Source organism: Fulmarus glacialis, unplaced genomic scaffold (assembly GCF_000690835.1).
Source record: "Fulmarus glacialis isolate BGI_N327 unplaced genomic scaffold, ASM69083v1 scaffold4110, whole genome shotgun sequence".
NCBI lineage: Eukaryota > Metazoa > Chordata > Aves > Procellariiformes > Procellariidae > Fulmarus > Fulmarus glacialis.
In genome coordinates, this window is record NW_009185697.1 from 25132 (window position 1) to 51314 (window position 26183).

Below are 26183 nucleotides of genomic sequence, written 5' to 3' on the forward strand. Positions count from 1 at the left end.
CCTATTGCTACCATCTGTTACACGTGTATATGACATAAAGAAACAGCTTTGGCCATCCCAAATGGCTACATTTGCTGTGTATTGCTGTTGGGAGAGAACCATTTAAATATCTTAATAATTATTTTTGTTGTTCTATTTTACTGAGCTAGAAGGAAAAGCTGTTCTATAATTAAGGAGCTATTTCCAAGAAAGTAGGTAGCATTAAAACTGTTATTATAGGATCATTGCAAAGGAGGTGGATATTTGTGGTTGATGTCTAGTGCCATACAAATGAGTGAGAATAATCTCTGTCCAAATAAGTTTCTTGCTAGGGAAAATCTAATTGCTCAAGAAAAGCAGAGGTTTTGTATGAATAACTTTTCACGTTTCCTGGTTGTCAGGCAGAGACTACAGGGTAAGGGGCTGCTGCTAGAGTGAGTGACAGCCATAGCTGTGTACTGAAACGTGTTTGCATCTTCAGTAGCAAGTAATTTTTATCAACAGGGTAACATATCTGTTTTAGCATAGCCAAGGAGAGACTTAAAATTGACTTAAATACTTCAGACTCCCTTAAATGATGTTATACAAAAACATAAGTTTGTGATACGCTGTGTTAAAGAACTAATTCTGACTGTGTATTTGTTGTATATCCTACTGATGGAAAGTATTTGCTGTTAAGGATGTTAGTAGTATTGTATTTACCTGCATCTCTGCTCTACAAAGCAACTAGGTGAAGGGGTACTGCTAAAATTCTCATGTTGTCTGAAATCAGCACCAGGATACACATCTTGGTAATGAGTTGTATATAGCTTTGGCTTTTTCTTTGGCTTTTTTGCCTGAAAGATAGTAATGTCTTTTGAATTCATTTACATGAAGAATTTTGGTCTGTTACTGAAATAATTGGAATTATATCAGACTATTGGCAATTAAGCTATAGAGCCAAATCTGACCACATATTATATGATAACAAGTTCCCTTTGATTGTCTAGCTTTCTTCTGAAAGATAGTTTCTGTCCATAGTCATTCATTCGATTACCTTGCTTACGATTTTATAAAGTAGAATTCCAATAAATTAGGTCTGGGGTTTGTTTTTTTTCCTCTGAAAGTGATCCCAGCTAAAAAAAAGAATGCCCTGATGTTTCATGTAAACTTACTTTTCTTAATCAGGTTTATTCAGTTTTCTGCGATGAGATATGTTTGCAAATGCTAAAAAACTGTACATTTTGGTCTATTCCAGTACCTGATGACCTCTCCATGGAAGAAAGAGAAGAGCTTTTAAATATTCGTCGCAGGAAAAAAGAACTGATTGATGATATTGAGGTAATTAATTTATCTGTAAAGATCCTTAGAAGACTGCTTCAGTAGATTAAGTTAACTGCATACCTAGGTATGAATTCCAGGTAATGTTTTTCAAAGTATATAAATGGCTTAAGCTAAATCTTACTAATAATGAATAGGATTTATGCGTCATTTGTGTGCTTTTAAAAATGCTAACTTCTGTATTTATGTAATGCAATATGTGCATATGTACACATTTAATTTGCATAATCAAGAACTCATTAAACTGCAGATTTGCGTACAGGATAGGAGTGAGTGAGAGGTCTGGGTAAATCTTACACTGAAGTTGGTAATGGCAACTTGGTCTTGATGCTCTGACACGAGCACACAGTGGGAGTTCAGATCCATGTGTTTAACAGACATTCAGTTGTGGTAAAATCTTTAAGCTAAAAATCTAAGGAAGCCATAATATTCTTCACTTTTCTTCAGGTGACTAGCAAATATTAGAAAATAAAACCTAATTGATCATATTAATATATGATAGATTATTTCAGAAAGTGTTTTAATGTAGGTTAACATATTGTCCTTCCTTCTTTTGGCAGAGATTAAAATTTGAAATTGCTGAGGTTATGACAGAAATTGATAATCTGACTAGTGTGGAAGAAAGGTAAGTAATGCTAATGTATGGACATGATTCAGTAAGACCTTGGAACAGACCTTCCAGGAATAGCAAAAAAAAAAAAGCTTTATCATGCTAAACAAACACTGGGTCGCCTTTATTCAGTCTGTTATAAAATCTTCAAAGCCTGACCTTATCCTGTTCAGGTGTGTCATTCGTTTGGATAGAGAATATGTTGGGTAGAATGTGTATTTTAGACTATCCAATTGATAATTACATAGTTCTCTGAAGCTGCAATCACTTGAAAGAATTGAAAATAGCAACATAATTTGCCCCCTTATAAAAAGTGAATGTCTTGTTTTTGTAATAGAAAATACAAAGTAGCCAAAAAACAAATTAAACGAAGCCTGTCCAGAAGTTGTTGTTTTGATAACTGCTTGTTGTTTCTTCTTTTTTTCCATGTATAGCAAAACTACACAAAGAAATAAGCAAATAGCCATGGGAAGGAAGAAATTCAACATGGACCCCAAGAAGGTAGAGAATTTTTTTTTTCCATGTGTCAGGAATCAAGTTCCTGCTTGTAATATGATTTATGACAAATACAGTCATGTTTTCGTAAGAAAACATTTCTGATAACGTAAGTTCACAGGCCTTATTTGTATATCCTGTAACACACTGAGCAGAGGGTTAAATTAGAAGCAGTCATCTAGCCATTTGTCAGTTATGTGTGGTTTTTTCACTTAAGCAAACCATTTTTGATAATGGAGGTTATTTATCAACAATCAAATATGTCAGGTATTGATTGAGCTGGCTTGCAGAAAGATTATTTGTACCTGATAGAGATGTTCTATGTTGATATGTCAAATAGAATTCTAAAAATATTTTGATGTTTGGTTGTTAGTGAGGCCATACTTTTTTTTTATGCTATTATATATTTATGCTATTTATATAATTATGCTATTTATACTATTTTTGCTTCTTCCAAAACACCTTTAACATTTTTTTAATTTGTTGTCATATAGACTTTTATATTTGCATATCTAAATTCTGTTTGTGAAAAAGGCATTTATGAATATTGGTATGTTTGTATACGTATGTACATATATATGTGTACCTATATGACTTGTACAAACACCTGCAGGTAGAAACTTGGTTACCAATTTCAAGAAGTCTATTGTGCATTTAGCCAAGAAGTAAAGTAGTTCATTTCTCTGCAGTGCCTCTACTTTTCTTAAATAATTGTTAATTTTCTGGAAAATTCAGCGACCTGCGCATGCTCTTCCAGACCTCCCCTGATATATTTAAAAGAGCTGCATTGACATATTTGACCTTTAGCCTTTACTTTTCATTTTACGTCTTCCTTGCTTTGTTTTACTGCCTTCTGTTGTTTGTAATTGAGATTCCATTTTGAATTTGTGATGAGTCTTCTTTAAGGTCTTTTTGGAAATTATTTAGCATTGTTTTGCTGTGTTAGTCCTTGACATGTTTTCTTTCCAGCTGTATTGAATTCAGTTACATTTTGGTGGCTTTTCTGTAATGTTCCAAGTACAGCGATGGCTGCTATTCTTCAGGCTGTTTTCAGTTTACCAGAAACACTCAAGTACTTTGAGATATAGAACCATTTTTAAGCTGCTGACCATGTCTTTTATTTTCCATTTTGGTGACTGTCTAACTTCAGTTCTGTTAAGGGCAGAATACCCCCAAATATCCTGATAGTTTGCTCTTGTCCTCCAGCTCTTTCACATCCTAGAAGTTTGTGGCAAAGTCACAGGATGATGTCAGATGCTTTCATTCCAATGTTAACTATTTTTTGTTACTGTTCTTGTTGGGTGAAATTATTTCTATAAATAGATGCTGTGGTCGCATTGCTACTGCAACATAATTTAAATGTGGTAAACAGACTTACAATAGTAATTTCTTAATAATGTCTATGAATCAGTGGTGGCCTGCAGTAGCTGGCTGCTTTAAAACTAGATCATCTTGTTGTTTGCAGCTGCTACTTTAAATTACAGGCAGCTAAAATATATGTCCTTCTAATGTTGAGAGAATTAACTCGGAGTCATTGCGAAAAGGATGTTTTTCATTCGTAAATGGGAGGGAAGATGGTCTCCAGAGTTAGGAATGTGAAAGAACTGGGGTAATAATACATGCGTTGAATCCCCCAAGTTTTCTTCTTTAAAACCAAACAACAGAGTTCTAATGTTTTCATATTAGCAGGGACACAGTGAGGTAATTTTCTTTTACCATTTTTCTTTGAAGACCTTTACATTTTCTGGTGTGTAACCTATACGTAGAGCAATTCGCCCTGCCCCCAGCCAGAAAATCCTCATTCAAAATAGCTGTTTTTAACGCAGTTTCCTGACATAATATCACGTCCCTTGCTGTTTGGATTTGGTTAGCTAGTGTGGGAAGGGCTATAATGGTAAAGTTTGTAAAACACTTCAAGAATCCCTGTGCAGAGGACATAAAGCTGTGCTTGAAATTCGCAGCACTGGAAGTCGGTACTGCCTGTGCTGGGCTCAGAAAATGAATTCTTTATGGCAAAGGCAGGGTTTAAATAACTGCAAAATTTGTAATTAAGTTATTGTAAAAGCTATGAAATTCAAAGCAGATTTCATTGCACTGACAAAAAAAATCTATGCAGTATTTGTAGTGAATATTGACTATTTCTGTAGCCATGAATTTTGTGTGTGGAGGTCAAACTGGTACAGCTGTCTCCTATCAGTCTACAGAAGGAAAATTTGCATCAAGACAAAAGATAGCGTAGGAGTTGATGGGGATTTGGCTGACCTATTTTACCATTTATTCCAGATGCTGGAGTTGTTGTCCCAGACAAATTCCTTTTCCTGTCTATTTGACTTCTGGTTCTTTAACATCTTAAGAACAAAAAAAAAAAACAGGAAAAAAATACAGAAAAAGGAAAATTAAATTCATTTTTGTAGTATGTTAAAGTATCTGCTTCTGTGCACAGAAATTTGTTTTCCATGCTTCTAGTCATGTCCATTATCTTTTTCAGTAACTTGTACAACTTTTTAAAAACTATTCTGGTCAGTCTGTTAACACTAAGCGTGAATAATATGGTCCAGGTGTTGAAGAAGGGAATCTGCAACTGCTATTTCTGATGTTTGTTAGAAAGAAGGTTCTCTGTTGGTTGACAGAGCTGAGAAAGCTTTTTGAATAACTCGGTATGGGGAAAAAACATTATGTTTCATAGTCAAATGACTTTTTTGTGCAAATAGTTATCAAATAAGCTTTGAAGGGATAATTTTTGAGGAAAGCTCAGCTGTGTCTGCTTCAAGATAAAACAGATACAGTCTTTGCAACGAAATCATTGTGTTCTGAAATGACTTATCAAAATATTAAGTTGTCAGAGTCAGAATACCAGCCTGTCATTGAAATAAAGTTTTCAGATGTTGATAAAATTGTTTGGAGAGAATTGCATTCCAGACTTTTTTTAAAAAGCTTCAAGCCTTATAACATCACAGTTCATTTTCTTTGTTAAATTAGGTCAGAAAATAGACTTTTTTTTGTCAGGCAGGTAATCATTTCATTATAAAAAAACAGAATCAACCAAGCAGAAGGATAATTACTTTTTTGAATGCTACTGCAGGGCTTCCTATGCTATATCAAAAAATAATGGAAGTTTTCTCAGTTGTAAGGAAATAAAAAAGAAATATATTCCATTTGCAGAAATTGAAAAGCTTTTAATATTTCTGAAATTATGAAATATTCTAGTAGAAAAGATTTGGAATAGTTTATTAAGCTCTTCTGTACATATTTGGAATCCAAGACATCAAGGTTACTTAGAGCTGCCATTCCTACTTTTCACTAGCATGCTGTTAACGGTTTTATGAAATCAACTTTGTTGGGGTATGTGGTGGGGGGAAAAAAGAGCGCTATCTTGTCATGACCTGCTGAGTGTTGGAATAACATCCCTTCCATCCTTTACGTAATCTTTATATAACTCTTAGTCTCCTTTCTTTACCGCTTTGCAGAAAGTTCTCTGGGCATCCCTAGAGTGTGCCAGTTATAGGGCCAGTAATTTATGGAGGCATAGGAGTCCAGGGGCTTGACCAAGTACCCACTGAGGGACAGGGTGAGACTCTCCTCCTGGCTTTGATAGAAGCTCCGTGGTAGAAGCTTGACTGGTTCGCGAACAGTCCTTTGTGAATAGTCTAGTTCAAGTCCTTTGTGAATAGTTTAGTTCCAGCACAACCAGAAGTCACTGATAATCCCAGTGTCAGCATAAAGTCTTTTAAACCAGTTTCAGTATCTTCAGCCGTGACTTCTACTGCAAGTAGTGGCTTGATGTATTGGGTTGCAGTTTGTAGATCATAACAGATGCTTTATTTTGTGTCATGGTGGTAATTAAGTTATTCCTACGTACCTCTTCATTATATGATTTTACAGATTATGTCTCTGCAGACATTTATGCAATATTATGAACAGGCCAACTTGCACATTAACTCCAAAGACCAACATGGAATCATTGTTCAATTAATATTTGATATTTCTATTGTTGAGAGATTCAAACTGCCACCTAGTACTTCTAGCCTTAAAAATGTGTTCTCATTTTCATCTTTAAACCGGTACTAAATATTGCTTATCTAACTGAAAAACATTTGTTTACCATTTCATTAAAAAAAAAAAAAATCTGTAGGCTAATGTAATTCTTAATATACTATGTATATGTCTGTGTCAGTATATCAATACCAACTGTTATAAGCAATATTTACATAAATGCTTGTGGAAGAAAACGTAACATTCCTTTTCCTCTGGAATTGCTCTTCCTAGGGAATACAGTTTCTGATAGAAAATGACCTCCTGCAGAACACTGCAGAAGACATTGCACAGTTCCTTTATAAAGGAGAAGGATTAAATAAAACCGTAATTGGAGATTACCTCGGTGAAAGGTAAAATAAAAATATTGAAACTTTGTTCTTGAGTTCACAAAGCATACTTAATGGTTTTGGTAGTTACCTTCCCCTTCCCAGGCTGCGTGAGAGTGCTACTCTACTACTTTGAGATCTATAAAAGCTACAGTGGGAAGTAAAACTATTTACAGTATTGTGATAGGTTTTTTTCTGTTAGGTTGTTGTTCTTTTTAAATGGGTACATTGTGGAATAATATTTAATTTATTGTAACTTACTGTTTTGAGAAAATACCCTTAAATTTGGCTATAGTGCGGAATTTAATACCACGAGCTTTTGGAATGGCTGAGAGTTGCATTGCAACAGTTCCGGTAACTCTAGATACTGTGCCCAGGCAAGGAGTGATTTACAATCGCTAATAGTTAGATAGTAAAGAAATTACTTACTAGAATGGGTAGTTCCTGGGACAGTAGTTATAAGCAGGTTTTAGTGTTGTCTTCTTCCCTGCACACAGACTTCCCATTAGTAAGAAGGCGTCTCAAAGGGCAGCCGCACCGTATCTTTATCAATCATAGTACAATAAACATGCATATTTATGCATACTATTGCAAAACACAATCAAAATGCAAATTAATTTCATTGCTGTGCAACCCAGGAATTGATTTCAAAAAAGGCAGCAGAAAGAGACGGAAGTGAAGAGTGGGTTGGAGTACGTGTATCTACGTGCTTGCACATGTTCCGGTTCAGATGCCAGTTATGGAGGTTTAAAAGTTGACTCATTTAGGATATACTGCTGTAGTGATACGTTCTGGCAGATCCCTTTTGAGGCACCCGTAATCTGTTTACAGCATCAGCGGCTTAGTTGTGCTCAGCAATTTCCTCCTGACTTGAATAGGTTTAATGAAAGTTTTTACTGTAATATGTATATTTTGAAAATAGATCTCCACTGTGAAGTTTCTGTGTAGACATTTCAACAATTTTTATACAACAGCATTATGTTGTTTCTCTTGAATATTTGGGCAATCAGTATTATAAAATCACTTATATGTTGATGTCCATAATTGCAAAACTGTAACAAAGCTTGTATAAAACAGTCTGTGTTCGTTTTTGAGAGCTGCATTCTGCCTTGGTATTGTCTTCAGAAATACTTCCTGTTTTTCTAGCCCTATTCCCAGAACCCCTTTCCTCATGCAGAAAGGTCTTACCAATATGTCCAGGCCCACTGGAGTCATCAATAATATTTGTGTGACTATTTATGGGTTCACATTTAACATTAAAAAATTGATTGCTCGTTCTTTTGCATCCCTGGCAGGGATGCTGCTGGGCAGCACTGTGGTCTAATTTGAAAATACAGGGCAACCTTTCTTAATATTGAGTATGTATACAGATAAATATGCAATTCAATTATATCTTCTGAATTTTTCAGGACATAAATACAGACAAATGTAATGGTTGTACTGAATAGCAAATTTGATCAGGAAATTTTGTATAACTGGATAATAAAATCTTAGGAGAAATGAAAAAAATTAACATACTGCTTCTATTTTGTGACAAGGCAGAAGCAACCTATCAATTTTAAGAAGCAGTTGAAGTCAAAAAGAAATTTGAAATTATTTTTTGCTTTAAAAGGAGCTTTTATTCAGTGTATCCAGTCAGTCTACTTTAATAGGTTTTTGCATGTTTCTTCATTTCTGTGAAGGGTGTAATATTAATATGGTAATGGGAAAGCACATGGTATTTCTGTCTGTTTTTTTTCTTCACTTATATTAATTAGTAAGGGGGAGTGGAGGTGAAGAGATGACAATCTGATTTTCAGGAATGTGTATGCAAATTTCAAGGTAGTCAGGTCTGGAATGGGGAATTGGTTCATCATACACCTTTGAACTGCAACGTTAATTTCCTAGAATCCTAACAATTTTTATTCATGTTCCTCCAAAAACAGTGTATCGGGCCTTTAGGTCCTGGGGTAAAATAAATACCGTGGGATAAAATAAAATGTGACAGTTGAGGTGATCTTAAGCTGCTAGTTTTGCTTTTGTAACTACCTTAGAAACAGGCTATTAAGTGATTTGTGCTATGCAGATGGCAGTGCATATTATAGATGAGTTTTTATTGAGTTATGTAGTATCTTTTATCAAGGCATTTGGAATCTGAGGACGTTCTTTTTTACTTTGCCACTCCCTCTTGGGGGCCCATCATTAATTACTTCTGCATTTTAGCTGCAGACGAGACCAGGATAGTCAACAGAATGAAGTAACTGTATAACATTCTGCCATAGAGAGATATATTTTAAATTATTGACTTTTATAGTGTTAACAGCACTCAGCAAACTGAAAAAAGTGAATGGTAAAATGGAACGAGATAATACCTAAAAATGTACAATAAATAAGGGATGAATTACATCCTGTAAAAGATTTAAGATTTCTTTATATATGGGTAAGTCTTCACTTATTTTTTTAAGTGGCTTCCTAGACCTTTCATGATATTTGGCTTGTGTCTTTGGAGCTGTACCCAACACAAGTATCACTATTAATCCAGTCTACATTAAAACCTAGAAGTGCAAAAGTTAGAGCATAAGCCTAATGTTTGTTCTGAATGACTGCAGCTTTATGTACATATAAACAAAATCAGAATTTGGCTTAGAGTAACAAAGTACCTCTATTAGAGTGCTCTCTTTTATTACTGTTACGCCACTTTAGTTCACTGCACTGAAAAGTAGTCACGCAGTTGAATTGTATGTTACTAAATTTCATAAGAATTGCTTCGTTTTGCTTGACAGAGCTAATGTGTTTTTCTGTAAACAATATGGGGACATCCTAATGAATGAATAATTCGTTTTAAGGTATTTACTCATGAGCGTTACAGGTTAGTCTGACTATGCAGTTAGTCAGTAATGCAACAGATAATTCTTGGTGGGCGCACACCTTTCTATTTTCGGGTGGAGGCTGATATGCAACATTCTGTCTTGGTGATGTATTTAAAGCACACCCTGAGAATTGTAAACCTTCACGCTTCTGGCATACGAACTAAGTGATGGTGTAGACTAAATTCTGTCTGCATCCAAATAATTTTGTATGTGTTAATGTTTAAATGTTATTTTTGCATTTAAACACCTTTGTATCAAACAAAGCATAATTTGGCTCATGGTTTACATAACAATATAAAAGATAGGTGAGAGGAAGCCCATTCAAAACCTATTCTGGTTTTACTAAACTTCCATTGTAATGATTTTTGAGAATACAGTAAGAATAAACTACGTACTAAGTAGCTCTTTTAAAAAGCTGTTCTTTTTCTTAGGTACAATCAGTTGAAGCATTTCTGTTCCTCATCTTTGTACATAAATTAATATACTGCTTTAATATTTTCAGTTATTAGAGGAAAAAATGGGATAGTTTGTTTTTCCTGTGTTGTATGGCTAAAGAAATTAATCCTACATTAACCATTGTTTTAAGAGTTCATGATACAATTTCTGCAAAAGACTTTTTACTGGATAAATTTATCAGGTATCATCCCGTATCAAGGCAGGTGCAGTAATAATAAATGTGAAGCAAAGAAGGCCAGGCCATTTTCGGGTCATTTAAATAAGCAGTGGTAAAATCAGTTCAAGTGTACTGGCTCTTGCTAACCTACCTTTTTAATGCCAGTAAACATGGACAAAATACTAGTGTTAAGTATCAAATAAATGTGTAAACTATTTCTGATGACTTGATTTGATCAGTATGATCATAGAGATAGAGAGAACTAACAAGTTCTAACTAACTTTAAAGTTCAGAATTGTAATTGTCTATTTGCATTTTTGTCTTTCATAGAGATGAATTTAATATTAAAGTTCTTCAGGCTTTTGTTGAACTCCATGAGTTCGCTGATCTCAATCTTGTACAAGCCTTAAGGTGAGTAAATTTTTTTTTTTGACCTGACCTTCTTTTATCAAATTGCACGTTCATATAAGTCACTGTGTTGATTTATTCATCAGAAAGCTGATCTACAGCTCAGCATGATTATATGCATTACTGTGCAAGTTAGCAGAGACAGCTCTGTTTTAACCCTTCCAATTGCTTGTGTGTGTGCTGCCTTTGAAGGTGAAAACTTTTAATTATTTCAGACAAATGCAAACAACTAAAACATAGCTGTAACTCTTTGGTGTGCCTGCCGTATGTGGACAATTGAAGATCTGTTTTGTATATTAGCACAGAGATAGGTAAAAACCAAACAAGCCCCTAACCCAAGCAAATAAGTAATTTTCTTTGCTGCCATCTTCTTTCTCCTTTCCTTCCACCTCAACTTGTTCCTCTGGGCAGGGAGGGAGGGAATCCCGCTGACCACAATCAGTGATTATGTTCAATTGCAGAGGTAAACTTTGAATCAAGTAATTTCCTTCTACTTTCCTCAGAGTTTCCCACTTGTCTTGTGAAAGAAAGTGTAATATCTTAGTATACTTTTTTTCCTTGCTGAGTGAACAGTTTACTTGATTTCTCTGGGATGCCAGCATACAGTGACCTTGTGAAGTGCCTTCTCTTCTTGGTGGAAATCCGTAATAGATCTAGTGAATTAAGTTGATTTAGACAGTTCTGCCAGTTTCATTGCCACAAGTGACTCCCTCCTGACACCAGATAGATTGAAATGTCCGTGTGATCTTTGTCTCTGGTGCAGTGCCTTGTGATGTGGAGTCAGAACTGCTTTGCTATGGTTGAGTGATGTGGTGATGATAACTTGAGCTGCCTGAGGCTTGAGCTAAGGAAGCCTTTTCTCTGGCTGCTGAAGCTTGTCTGGGAGGCTTCATATTCCTGTCTCTTTTACTCAATTTAATGTTAGGTTTGACTTTATTCTTCTTTAGCAGCTGCTACTATTAAATGTTTGTATTTTGGTAGCTTACAAAATTCGTGATCTGGGTTGGAACCTTGCATGAGGTGAGTAGAAGACAGTATATAGAGCTGACAAACTACAGATGGCCTGTGACACTTTAATATAATGTCCTAAAATGAAAACTGATGAAGACAGGAATAAATGGTTACTATATTCGCACCTGGCATACAGGGAATATCGAGAACTTGTTTTGCATGGCAGAGCATGTAACTTTGCTGGTTTAGATCCTGTTTTAATTTAGATAATTATTTTGCTAAGAAAGAAAAGAATAAGTGATTAAATTCATTGGAGTTTTTTAGCGCCACAGTGTGCCAAAAGTAAATTTGTCAAGACTTCTGTCCTGTATGCATTCCAGTGTACCTATATGTAGAAATAGTAAGTTATGAATGTAAAAACTCTATTTCAGTTCTTGCTGCTAAACAGGAGCACAGATCTCCTGCATATATTACAAAATTACTGAGGTGATATCATGAGTCTTTATTTTTAAGATCTGGGTCTGATTCTTGTAGGGTGAACTTACACTAGACAGGCAGCACCCCTCTAAGCACTGGGGTTTCTCTTGTTGTTATTACTATTTTTAAATGTTTGAGGAGTTCAAGTAAAGATGTTAAGTGGTTTTTTTATTCCTTGCTTCTCTCCCCTACCAGAAATATTTTATGTAATGTGTCTTTTTACATTGTAAGTAAAGTCTAGCTGAGTGTTTATTGCTTTTTGTAGCCAGGAAACCCAGGGAGGATTGAACTGATTGTTTCCCCATAGCATTCTCATGGCAAAAATGGGATGCATACAGAAAATTGTTTACTAGTCTGGGAAAAAGAGAGAGTCTCAGAATATGAACTGACATATTATCTTGCCTGATAGCATGCAGTGTTGCTGGCTGAATTACTGGGCTAGCCATCTGTGCATGTTGCTTTACAATAGCTCCTGACTTGTGTGTTGAGAGATTGAGAACATATTTCTAGGACATTTTATATAGACGTCGCTGATTTTTTTTTTTTTTTTTTTTTTTAATTCTGATTATTAGTAATATATGCTTAGTATATAAATATTGGAATGAGTCTAACAACTATTCTTCCCTTCTGTAGGCAGTTTCTGTGGAGCTTCAGACTCCCAGGAGAGGCTCAAAAAATTGATCGTATGATGGAAGCTTTTGCTTCACGCTATTGCCTTTGTAACCCAGGAGTCTTCCAGTCTACAGGTTAGTCACAGGAAACAATAGGAGTTCGTAAGTGTGTGTGTGTATGTATATATATATTGTAGATCATATATGTTCTTCTACATCTGATGCATACAGAGATGATGGCCAGTTTGGAAGTTCAGGATAAAATAATATGTGAAATGAGAAATTTCTGAGAACTGAGAAAATGCAACTGTCTAATCCTACACTTTGTTTCCAGGAGGTGCAAGCTTATGGTCAGAATGCATTTCCATTTATGAAACTTCAGCATTAATATAGATCTAAGCCAATTAAAGTATAAAACACACTTCAGAAATGTCACCATTGGCTGGGAATTGGAAAAGTGAGAGTCTCAGGGGCTTAAAGGCAGAAGAGACCAATAGATTGGGTAGTCTCATCTGTCAGTTATAAGGACTTTACACCTGATTATCTCTGTATCAAGTCTACCTATACGTGGCTATGGTCATCCATTTTTGTTATGAGGACTGTATCCTTTCTCTTTAGCAGTCTGTTCAGCAATAATTTATCTCAGTTAGAAATGCACCTCAGTTTTCCGTTGAATTACTTGGTTTAGAATTACTCAAGTCATAACAGCTAACAAAACTTTGTCATACTGCACAGAATGCCCTGGTATTCTGGCACTGTTGGTCTGTTTAGTTGTAGATACACATAGCTTGCTGTTGATCACTTAGTTTGAGGAACAAATAGGCTAGGAAAAGGTTAATGTCTGCAGCAGCTAGAGAGGAAAATACTTATTGAAAACAAAGTGCTGAAGATGCAAACAGATTTTTGGTCTATGTAGCAGAGAGGTTTCCATCCTGCTTTTTCTTATACAGGATCTTGTACTTGAATTCTGGGAGAATTTACTATAATCATAACCATGTCAAGAGGCATGGTAAGATCTCCTTTGTCATCTTTTGATATTATTCAGTGGTACTAGCCACCTTGTGTATGCCAAGAAATTGAGTCAATGTCATTTTCAGTCCGTTTAAATGCAGTTCAAATAGTATTTTGAAGAGACTGTTCTTTCTCTTTGGAGAAAGCTTTGGAAGTAATTTGAGTATCAGTCTGATTGACCAAGTCTATTCTAGGATCTACCAATATGATCTAGGCAAAATCTGTGTGCAGAGAACTTTTTGCCCAAGAACGCTTCAGTGTTTCAAGTGAAATGTTAATTTAGGGTGATAGCAATGATTTCAGAGAGTTTAAAAACATTTTTGGATTCTCTAGTACTGTTTTTCTCATACTGGCTTTTAATTTGAATTGTTACATATTTTTTTCTTCTTAGGCTTACTTCAACAGTTTAAAGAAAGATGAGACTTTGCTTTCATATATAGTGTTCAAGGATTTTTTGACTACCTGCTTCTTCTTCTTTACCAGTCAGGATGAATTATATATTCATTATATAGGTTTCTGCCACAACACACAGAGATAAATAATTTTTCTAATCTTATTTCAGATACATGCTATGTGCTGTCATTTGCAATCATTATGTTAAATACCAGTCTGCACAACCACAATGTAAGAGATAAACCAACAGTAGAGAGGTTTATTTCTATGAATCGTGGAATTAATGAAGGTGGAGACCTTCCAGAGGAATTGCTACGGGTAAGTTAGACTGGGTAAGACAAGGCAATGCTTTGTGGTTTTAATAGGAAACTTAGAAGCGTGTGCAACAGTTGTCAGGCAGATTTGTCGAGGGAAAGTAAGAAGAATATTTTCTAGCATGCATAACCATTTGAGTAGCTGAAAGGAGCATTTTCTGATATTCACAGCTGCTTTAAGCTAGTTCTCCCTATAGTCAATCTTTTGTTAAGGAGAGGAGATTCCAGAGAAGACACTCTGTATATCTCTCAGTAGTTTGCTGATGGCAAAATTCTTGTAGAATTGGCTTCGTATGAAAAAAAGTAGTATTTCTGGATAAGTCAGAGAAAGCCAGAAAAAATCATTGTTTTGTTATTGCCTCTCATTTCTTTCCGTGTGTCTTGTGGAGCTTCCTCTTGTCCCTTGAGATTAAAAATACTTATTTCTCTAAGACAGTGTGACGGTCTAAACCATTTTCTGAAAACCCAGATTCATTTGGCAAAATTTGTACTAAATGAGACCTGAAGCTGAAACCTTTGGAATACTGAATGCTGAAATTAAAGAAAAAAATGTCTTTGCTAGGAGTGCTTATAAAATGTGTAAAAAAGAGACACTTGTTTGTAGATGAAGTAGTTTAAAATCAAACTTAATCGAAGTAGTAAACAATGATTGAGAAGGGATGGTCCAGAATTTTATGGACTGTATTTCCTATGCTTTTTATACAAATAGTCTGAGAAAGCCGTAGGATGTCCTGGTTGCATTTTCTGTTAGACATTTATTAATGAGGTCTTTTTCCTCTTTTTTTATTCTTCTAGAATTTATATGAAAGTATTAAGAATGAGCCGTTTAAAATTCCAGAGGATGATGGAAATGATCTAACGCATACATTTTTTAATCCAGATAGAGAAGGTTGGCTGCTGAAATTAGGTTAGTTATAAGGGCAGTTTTGCTGCTATATGTTTGTTCGTTGTTAGCATGTTTGCTGCTTCCCTGTCTATCTGCTTTCTTGTGAAGCTAATAGGATTAACTTTGTAATTTGTATTTAAAAATGTATGAACCAAAATAAGTAACTCCTTTACATCTGAAGGTTGTTACTTCTTATTTTACGTATCCAGATTAGCAATCTTGTTTAAAACTTCGGAGTTTTATTTCTGATGTATGAGAAATAAAAACTCGGCGACAAATAGGAAATGCCATATGGTATTTACATGCTGTGACTGATAAATAACAACTAAGTCTCCATAAGGTCATTTCAGAAAACTGTGTGATATTTCAACTAGTTTTCTGTGTACAAAAAAAAAGGATTTCTCTTCAAATAGTTATTTTTGTATGTCTTTATTTTTCCATATTATTTGTGAGTTTCTCTTGGTTTGGTTTTGGCTATGATTTTTTAATGAGTGGTTTAAATGTGCCTTCTTGTTTTCCTTATGGCCTATGACCTATCACCTTTCTGTTCTGTGACTGGCTGTCTCTGCTTATTCTGCATTAGGAGGTACGTATCTGATTGCTTTCCAGTCCCCTCTTCTTCAGTTGCTCATTCTTTTGTTTTCTTCCTCCTTCCTCCTGCTTTTTTTCTTTTCTTTTTTTTTTTTTTAATCAAGTTTATTGTAGCATTTTGCTTTTTCACTCAGTGTCACTAACAGTATCATCAGTGGTACTCTGAAAGACTGGCATGTCGCTGTCTACCTCACATGTGAGTGTCTTCTGCAAAAGAAGAAAGTGTTTACATGTAAAGCAGAAAAATAAAGATGACTATTCAGTATACTTCTCTCGTTCATTGAAGAACATAACAAGGGAAGAATAATTTCTACTGAGAGAAAACAACATGTCTTACTCTTGTATTGAAGTTCCAGAGTGATTTTGTTACTTGTACATCAATTATATTAGATTATTGAAAGATTGATTACATTTGAACTATGCATTTATAAAAGCTTTTCTTTCTCCTGCTTGTTTTCTGTTGTAAATAATATATTTAGCTTACTTAACAGAATCTCAAATGGGCACCAAGTTTAGGGTTGCAGAAACCTCTGGTAATCTGCAGTCTCCTGGCACTGTAAGATGCCCTTGTTTAAAGACTTTTTAAAGTGGATTCACTTTTTCACTTGGGCTTAGGAATTTTTTTCCTATATAAAGGAGACTGAAATTTTATTTTAACATTTGTTTTTCAATGAAATAAACCTCTTCTTATATAAAACACCAGTACACACTCCAACAGAGCCAGTTGTCGACCACTTTAATGTGTAACTGCTTGTTAAAATAGAAGGAACTTTGCACTTGGAGAATGGTGACTAAAGTGGGAAAAGGGTTGTGTGCTGGGGGGTGCACAAGGGTGTGAGTATGGTGAAAGTAGAGCCTGGTTAGAACCTCAGGCCCGCTCTACTGATTGCACCTGGAAATTAGTGGTCATGCTAGTGCTGGAAGAAAATAGATGTGAAAAGGAAGCATTTGTAATTAATTCGCGTGCTCCCCAATGTCTTATTTTGGCCTCTGTGCTACAGATGCTATAGAGCTCTTTGTCTTTCTAAAAGCAAAAAAGCAAAGCTCTTGCTTTTTGACATGCGTTGGCTCAGCTGGCACAATTTCAAAGATGACTTTGCAGCTTTTCTCCATTTTGTAGCGTGAGGCGATAGCTATCTCAACAGAAAGGCTTTCAAGATGATGTAGCTAAAATGTGCTTTCTGGAGAAGCTGTTGCCTATAAGCCCATGCTGTGCATATTCCTCTTTCTGTTGCCAGTGCTCTCTCATGTACTTATACGTATACTGAGAGTGCAAGCAAGAGTGTGAGTGTGTATAGAGGAATGACAGCATCACTTGTGGAAGAAACTGTCAATAAAAGACATATAAGAGATCTAATAAAAAATAGAGGAACAAAGAAATTGAAGAAAAAAGGTGACTGAAAGTCAGTGAGAGCTGCCAGGTACTTCTGCACAATCCACCTCTGGCTCTGGCGCAAGGTCAATAAAACGAAGTTTTCATTATGTACGATGTAGATGAGAGACAGTGCACAGAAAATCCAATAGTAAAAGCGTGTGTGAAACGGAAGGGTGTTGCATGTAACACTCCCACGGCGTGAGGCTTATTTGAATAAAGAAATGAAACATGTCCAGAAGCCTCTGGTGAATCAGCCTGTAAACGTGTGAAGCTGCGCTTCCATGAAAGACTGCTTTTTTTTTCAGCAGACATGGACTGGTACAGACAAATACATTTTGCTAGTTTAAATGCAGTGACCAGAAATAAATCTGGCAATCTTTTTTTTCTTTTCTTTCTTTCTTTCTTCCTTTCTTTCTTTCATTCTTTCCTCTACCTTGAGTTTCCTATTTGCTAGGAGGCTTAAACTGTATGTTTGAGAGTGCTGTCTTGATCCATGTTGTTTGCATTTTTACAGTCCTTTCTGTTGGGAAACACTTCTTGTGAGATGGGTAGGTTTTCCTTCAGTTCTGGAAGGTGTTGATATTAAAAGTTTGTGTTGTTGAAATGCTAAGGAGACTCTACTCCTGCATGACAGTTTAAGTGCTCAGTTGTGATAATACTTAAAAGTTGAAATAGAAAGTTTTATATAAAACTGTAAATAAGACTAAAGCAACTCCTAAAGCCTGAGTATATCAAGACTGTATTTTTGTATTTGGTATTTCCTATAGTCAACTCTTCTTGTGCCCCTCTTTTTAGTATTCCAGCTCACCGTATTGATTATCCTCTGGGCAGGAGATGGATATCATGAAACTTTCGTATATTTAAAATTAATCTGTCCTAAAGACCACCTCTTTAGCCTGGCATTGGATTTTAGAAAGCTGGGAGGGTGCAATATGCTTTTGGAGAGTTTGCTGCTCTGAATTGTTCAGAGGTGACTGTGTAAGTCCGAGTGCCAAACCTGGCAGCCAGACAGCAATTCTGGTTTTATCTATCTAGACTCAGCTGGTGCCTTTATATAGACATCTTTATCTCGGTAAACCTAAATTATCATACAGTTCTACATTGTTTGAAGCATGATGTAATGAAAATGAATGCTACAAGTAAAAAATCTGAAAGCTGCTGAATGCTAATGAATCCTACTTAGAGCAGCTTGAGACATTACGAGCTTTTAGATTTTTCTGCATCGTAATTTTTAGTAGTGTTGGTACCATGAAATTTTCTGCCATCCACTTTAAGGTATTTTGAAATCGTTGTCTATGCTCTCTGTCCTAATGCCCAAGTTAAAATAGATTTGCACAGGGAGGCGTTTCCTTGCGTAAACAGCTTCTCTTGGCAAATATCTTGGTTGGCATAATATTTTCTTCTACTTAGAGGGAAACTGTGACATTATTCCACCAAACTGGAGAGGAAATGATTCAAGCCAGACACATGATCGTGTTAATTTTTTCTGCCAGTCAGGCAGTTACTGAGAGCTTGGAGATTGTCCAAAAGCTTCACATCCGGGCTGGTCCTGCCAGTGGTGCTTATTCCAGCGCATCTGCCCGTGAGAGGATGTCGTTTCTCTTCCCTAATCCAGAGCGAGAGAAGAGCTGATCAGGAAACTGGTGCCTTCCGGTACCTGCCTGGCTCTCCTGGTGACTGATGCTCTTCTAGGCTGAGGCAGTTAATGTTGCGGTCGAGGGAAACTTCTCTTTCAAAGAAACCCAAACTTTGATCCAATCATCTGTATAACTGTACAGTTTCTGAGTCCGTTCCACCTAGTGATATCGAACTGAGAAGAAAAAAACATTCTTGATGTGTGCGTCTCTCTCTTCCCCCTCTAAAACTTTATATAAAAGTGCTGAAGATTTGGGTAGAATTTTCTAACTTTAGATACATTGCTACCTTTAGTCTTAAGGCCTTTTTAAATTTTGAAATTGATGTTTCCTAAGTCATTGCAAGTTGTTTTTCCCTTTAGTATAGGTGGTTTCTTTTACCTTGTTCTCTAGTTTGTACTTTGCCCACAGTTGAAAAAAAAAGAAAAATCCTATGTTGGGTTACATAGGTGAAGAGTGTTTCTAGTCCTCTTTCTGTACATTTTGCCTTGTTGTGGCCTTTTCTTGTAGTTTCCTTAGAGTTCCACCTAGAAGATATCATGCTTCTTTATTTTGTTGTTTGAGATGTCTTTGCATTTTAGTTAACCATATAGATCTTTGAGAAGTATATCACTTATATCTCTCCATTTCTGGAAATGTTTATGGATTCATACTCTGATTTTCTTGATCCTTTTCTGCTAACTTAATTCCTTCCAGTTTAATCTTTAAACGGCTGGGAGCTGGAAGAAGGTACTAAGTATGGTGCTAAAACCCTTTGTTGTTTTGTGAGCCTACAGCAATCTCGGCAAAGATTGTTTTGTTATCACATGTTCTTACCCATTAATCCGCAAAGCCTTATCAACCAGCTTCTTGGGTTTTAGCCCATTGTAAAGGCACATTAAATGCATGTTATGTGGTGACCCCTGCAAACTTGATGAGTACAGCCTAGATTGCCTTTCAGGCTTTATTAGAGTCTGTGCTGTTGACAGCTGCAGCTACGTAATGGGGTGGGGAGACAGGGACTTATATGTGAGAATAGTTCCTTATCCTGCCAAAAAATCCTGCCTTGCTGCTTTTTTTCTGGAAGAGAAGAGTAACTCATAGCTTGGTGGAGCAGGGACTTAAGGTCTATTTCTGCGACTCATGTGAGTGCTGTAACCCGGTGAGCTACTGGCTGTTTTAGGGAGAAGAGAGCAGCAACTGTCATTTACTATTTGACACTTCATATTGTTCTAGGTGGTGTGTGTTTTAAGTCCATTGTTTCTGCCCTAAATTATAAGCAGGCCTTCTTTTAAATATATGGTTATTACCTGATTATTTTTTTATTGTGTTTTGACATGATATCACAGTTTATGAGAAACACCTTTGTTCAATTTAAGCTGCCTCTGTGATGGTAACCTACTTGCCTGTTTGTTTTATCCTCTCTCCTGCTGACTTGTTTTTCTACTAGAACTGGGCAAGCCATGACATTTGATGCTAGCTGATGTTACCTGTTAGCCTGAAAAATGTGGTGACGTTTTTGTGCCGTAAAAATGTTAGATGGTGTTAACCTGTTAACCTTAGAGAGCAAAACGTGACTTAAAATCACGGCAATGAACACTGGGTTATATGAAAAAGTGTCATGTTATGGCGATAGCAAGGACTGTCCTGGCAGTTGTCTTGACTCGGCTGCTGCTTATTCATTGATCTGGAAGTGAGTCAAGCTAAAGTTCGTCGACTTTCCATTCCTAGCCCAAATACTTCCTGATACTTGAACCAGCCCTCAGTCAAGGTGATGGGAATTTTTCTAGTGACTTACATACCAGTTTGAATGATTCTACAATGCTTATTTAAGGATCTGTCACAGTGGTTGTACTAAAATGCCACCAGTTCTTCCCTCACTGTCTCCAGCTCACTCAACCATTCATTCTGTCACGGCTTCTGCATCTTGCACTATTTTGCCTTCTCTTATTTCACCGCACCTGCTTGCAGATCAAATTTTTCGTAAGATGTGTGTGCGTGTAATGGAAACATAAAGTTTATTGAGTATGTTGAACATTGCAGTGTGTTAGTACTGGGTTACCGTGTAGGTCATGAAACCAAGCAAAAGGAAGACACGACATGCAACATACTCGGTCTGCAGTGCAAACACACAGTAGGCTGGTGTCAAGAAATTTCATTATATTCCTAGAATTGTTCTGTAACTTAATATGATTTGGATTTCCGTATTAAACAAAAACCCAGCTGTTTCAAGTAGAACAAAAAGGTTAAAAAATTATGCTCTTGTCTTAGATTTAGTTATATGACTTGGATTAAATTGGGGGTCTTGTGTGTATTAATGGTACTCATTTATGCACGGGTGTTCAATAGCAAGAACATCTCAAAACTGTTTTGAGATGTCGGGTTAATGGGATTAAATCACTGATGAATGGATGATGCACAGATGGTGACATAATCCTGAAGTCAGATAACTATGGTGGAACTAAGCCTCTATATTAGTAACACGTGAATGCTTTATCTACAATTGTCCTTCCTGGAAATGAGTTTCAAAAATAACATAATTGTGGAATGCTAGACGAGTTCTGAAGTAGCCAATGGCAGAAAACCAGCTGAACGGGCCAAGACAAGAATGTGTGTTTCTAAAAGGAACTGTTCCCACAGTGTGACATTAGCAGGTGTAAGAAAGAGGAGCTCTGTGGTTGCTATTGTCTAAACTGTTAATGCAGGAAAAACTGGCATTTTTGAAGCAGTAGCTATTTCTTCTGACAGGTGTACTCAATGATATATTAATCTATAGAGAGAGCATGTTTTTAAAATACTAAATGATGAAAAGTGACTACAAATGGCATAGGATTTGCTCCCTATTGATGACACATCATATTTGTTCTGCTAATAATATTTATAAGCATCTTATGCACTTGATGTTAAATGTGAAAGTAAAGATAGGTTCTTAATCACATGTATGCTCACGAGTGGAGTGAAAGGAACGTGATAAAATGCCCTTAATTTTATTGATGGGACCTTTCCTTGTACAAGACAGGCTGTGAAGAGGGTTGGTGCTGTTGCTGGAACCCAGTTACTGGTTTTGCTGGTGATCGGCCTCCCTTTGCTGTAGCAGCACTGACTGCACTTCTGAGAGCTGTATAGTATTAATATTTTTGCTGCAGTAAACAACTGTGATGGCAGGGACTGACTGCTAAACTGTTGCATTCATTCTCTGTAAGAGAGGAGACATTTACAACTTTACAGCATACAGTTTTTGTGGCTGGTCAGCAACACCATAGTTAATGCTGTCTCAGGAGTTTGATCTTAGTACAAGATCATCTACACATTACAGTAACATGTTCCTTTAACCTCAGCTCATCTGTGCCTGATCCATTTACAATTAAGCAATTAAGCCATATTTTGAAAAAAAATTTTAGTTTTTAGCAAAACTAAATGACTGTCTTATCCATTGTTGAAGCCTTGACAGCAACACACGTTTAATTCAGCCGTACCTTTTTATTATAGGGGGAAGAGTAAAAACGTGGAAACGGAGATGGTTTATTCTGACTGATAATTGCCTGTATTACTTTGAGTACACAACAGTGAGTATATATTACAGTGAACTTCATTTGTGATCGAGATATTTAAGTGGCTAATAATGTGATATTTTCCTAATTTTTTAGGACAAAGAACCTAGAGGAATTATTCCATTAGAAAACCTTAGCATAAGAGAAGTTGAAGACCCTAGAAAACCAGTAAGATATTTTCATAATTTTTTTTTAAATGAAGATAAGTAAACCATCTAGAACTTAGATGTAGTGTTAATTGAAGACTTTTGTCAGTTTTGTTTTGTTTTTAAAATGTATTTCTTCATTTCTACCCTCCAGAACTGCTTTGAGCTCTATAACCCCAGTCATAAAGGTCAAGTAATTAAAGCGTGTAAAACTGAAGCTGATGGTAGAGTGGTCGAAGGCAACCATGTAGTGTATAGAATATCTGCTCCTACCCCAGAAGAAAAAGAAGAGTGGATTAAATCCATCAAGTGAGTTTAAAGTCTTAAATGTCTTTCAGAAATGAAGTGTAAGGTCTTTTCAGAGTAAGATGCTAGGAGAATTTGTAGTCTAACTTATTTAAAGAATTCTGATGTGGCAACATCCTCTAGGATTGATGACAAGCTACGTGAGGTTGACGGATCAAGATACAAGTCTCCTGTTACTGTCTGGTCCTAAGGAAATAGTGCTACTAACTCAAATGAGGAAAATGTGGATTTTTTTTTTTTTTTTTTTTTTTAAGCAAATGTAAAGCCCTATGTGAATCGTCTTTAACCCTAAGTTTATTAGATTCTTACTTCACCTAGTAATTAACTTCAGTGACATCTATCTTAAGCTTGTTCACAGTGCAGCTTTAAACTTTCACAGCTTGACTTTATCTTGTAAGGTTTATAAAGTAGACCTACACTTAAAGAAGTACATAATAGTCAAGATGAAGGTATGAACTCTTAACAAATCACAGCTGAATAACATCTTTTTCTAAAGAAATATTTGTGATGCTTAGAAGTGAACCATCCATTATCTTATTAGGAGTGTGTAGTCATCCACAGGGAGGACAGAACAAAATGGTTTTAGTTTTCAAAAACAGATATTTGTTAATGAAACTGATGATTCCTTCTTTCTCTTCTAGAGCAAGTATCAGCAGGGATCCCTTCTATGATATGCTGGCAACAAGGAAACGAAGAATTGCAAATAAGAAGTAGAACCTGATCAGAAACTTGTATACCTGCATCAACCTATGAATGAGCATACAGTTGAGTGATAATGTAAAAATTGGACAAAATAAATGAAGACAATAACTGTAAATTTTATATATATACACTTTACTATGACATAAAAACTTGGAAAGACCTTTCAGGGTAAATAGTTACTGGCATATAATTTGAAGTAAGCTTCAAATCCCAGGGGATGATTCCAATATCGGAATTCAACTGAAAACATGGAAGCCTTGTTTTCACTTATATTAGTTACAACTCCAGTTTACTTGGGTTGGCAGGGAAGGAATTCGAGGCTAATAGTAAAATGTCCTATATGTGCATTTGAGAGCATTTCCCATAAAAGGAGGAGCGATTATGAGACTTTCATCTCTCACTAAAATCTCACTCCACCAAAAGTGGAGTACAGCGTGATCTAGCACTTAATTTTTTTCTGTAAGCAGAAAACCCACAATCTCAATATCAGTTTTCAAGTCTTGTGTGTTTCACAGTAAATCAACAGCTGAGTGAAGCTTTCATTTAGGATTCGCTCTCCTACCTTTATGGAAATAGCTTTTCTTCTTCAGAAACACAACTCAGCGGTAGACTGGCAGCTACGTAGTTAACTAGTTGTGCCAAAGGGTTTGGTTGATATGCACTGAAATGTATGCAGGTCCCAACAGCAAAGGTTTGAGTCTGTAGACATGACACTAAGTACAGATGTGGTTTGATATTTGCCAGTAGGCTAAAACTCATTCCTGTCTGCTCGTACACTCACAATAAGCAGTAAGATTTAATGACTGGTTTCATCTGCTTTTTATATAGTAACATCCTTCTTATGTTTTAGATATGTTGTAGTTTAATTAACACTAAGTTACTACTAAAGGAGTAAGATGACAGGGCTTGCATGAGTTTAGGCTTTGCATGTGAAAATACCCCCAAATAATTTCACGTGCATTTAATGTTTTTAAAGGGAAAAACCAGGAAGGTGAAATCTTTCTGTAAGATACAGCCCTAGATAGTTAAGCAAGCAGGATTCGTTCCTTTGCTTGATAACAAACTTTCGACATACAGAAAAGTTCAGTATTTTTATTGCATTCTTAAAGGCGATTTTTCAGATCCGTGCTTCAGCAGTTGAAATTGAAAAAAAGAATAGACATCCTTATTTTTACTTAAAAAATAAAATCTTACACATCGATTACCTTGTGCAACTGAACTCCCCCACAAGCATGTTTGTTTGTTTTTTGTTTTGTTTTGTTTTGTAATTTGTGGAAAATCTTTCCGTGGTCCTCCTGATAGTCTTTCAGGAACACGTAAACTGCTATGGCAGATTTTAATACAACGCTTTTCTATTGATAGCGCACATACCATTCTTAAGGTAAAGACCCTAACTCCACAGTGGGGGAGAAAGTGGTTTTTTGGACCCTACTGCTTCTGTTAGCACTCAGTTTTTCACGAACTTGTTGAACCTGAGCCGTGCCTACTGTGCCAATGAACGCTTTGGAGACCCAATACTTTGTCAAAGCAATTTTGCTTGTTGGAGTTACAGAAGCATCTCTGGATTCGTTACAGGGAACTGTGCTGCCCTGGCAAAAACACAGACTTATTAAGTTGATCCGTTTCAAATCTCCTTTTAACTGTAAGGGAGAGTCTGTTTCATTGTTCCTGTCTTACTAATTTGCCTTGTTTTGCATGGGGTGTCAGCCTGTGAATGTTTTGCTTTATTGCATGTTTGCCAAAAAGGCTGAGAGGAAAAGAACAAAGTAAACTTTACTACACCTTAGATTTTCCCCAGAGTGTGTGGAATTGCAGTCTACTTGGATGAATGTTCAAATCCGAGTGCTTTCAAGGGAGTAAAACTCAACCAAAGGAGGTAGAATCCTTGAATAAGTATCAGGGTGGGGACATCTTTGCTTAATGGAACACATTTAAACTCTTTATAGAAACGAATTAAGTTGTATGTCCTATGTTTGCAAAGCAGCATGATTATGGAGCTGCTAACATCGCTTGTTTTGAGTCTTCAGTTCCGCAACTTTAGGTTTTGTTTTCAAGAAATGCATACATCAGTTTTAGCTTTGGACAAGTACATTTGTAATGCAAATATTGATAAGCCAGAATCACGTGGTACTAATGAGTGTAAAGGTGAAGAGCAGCAAATAAAGTATTTCTGGAGAATTGTGAGATTACAGAAGCATTAATAAGCCATGAAGCACTTTTGTATCAATTCTTATCTTCTGAAATACCACCTTCAAGAAAATCTATTTATTTAAGCAGGTGAGGATGTCTGCCTATAAGCATGAAGGAAATGCCTTGAGAGTTCATTTGCTGTATTTAGTTTGAAGTTCTTATATCCAGCAGAAATAATTATTAGAGTAACATGTAACTGAGGATATTATAGCAGGAAATATATTATTTCTTAGCATTAAAATGCAACATCTTAAACAGCTATTTGTGGTGCTCAATCTATCTATTTAATTTACCAAAGCTAATGGAATAGCATTCTTGTGTGTGGTAATATTTGATTTCAAATGTTCTTTGTAACAGTATTAACAGGGAGTGAAACTGGCCCAAAATTTCCACTGGCCACCAGGCCAGTAAAACAAAGTGGCTTGTGAAAA

The 26183-nt window shown here is 36.1% G+C and overlaps 1 protein-coding gene across 2 annotated transcripts; it reads left to right on the forward strand.

The window, feature by feature from the left end:
- Positions 1-1182: 1182 nt before the first annotated feature.
- Positions 1183-23574, forward strand: CYTH3 (cytohesin 3). 2 transcript variants are annotated; one of them, XM_009573651.1, is made up of 13 exons: positions 1183-1299; positions 1860-1924; positions 2344-2410; positions 6671-6789; positions 10558-10638; positions 12697-12809; positions 14248-14396; positions 15188-15299; positions 15862-15864; positions 22347-22423; positions 22505-22576; positions 22709-22863; positions 23502-23574. In XM_009573651.1, exons 1-13 carry the CDS (start codon positions 1183-1185, stop codon positions 23572-23574), a joined length of 1203 nt encoding a protein of 400 aa, XP_009571946.1. The 2 variants fall into 2 exon arrangements, with proteins under 2 accessions (XP_009571946.1, XP_009572020.1); XM_009573725.1 differs by lacking the exon at positions 15862-15864.
- Positions 23575-26183: the final 2609 nt, after the last annotated feature.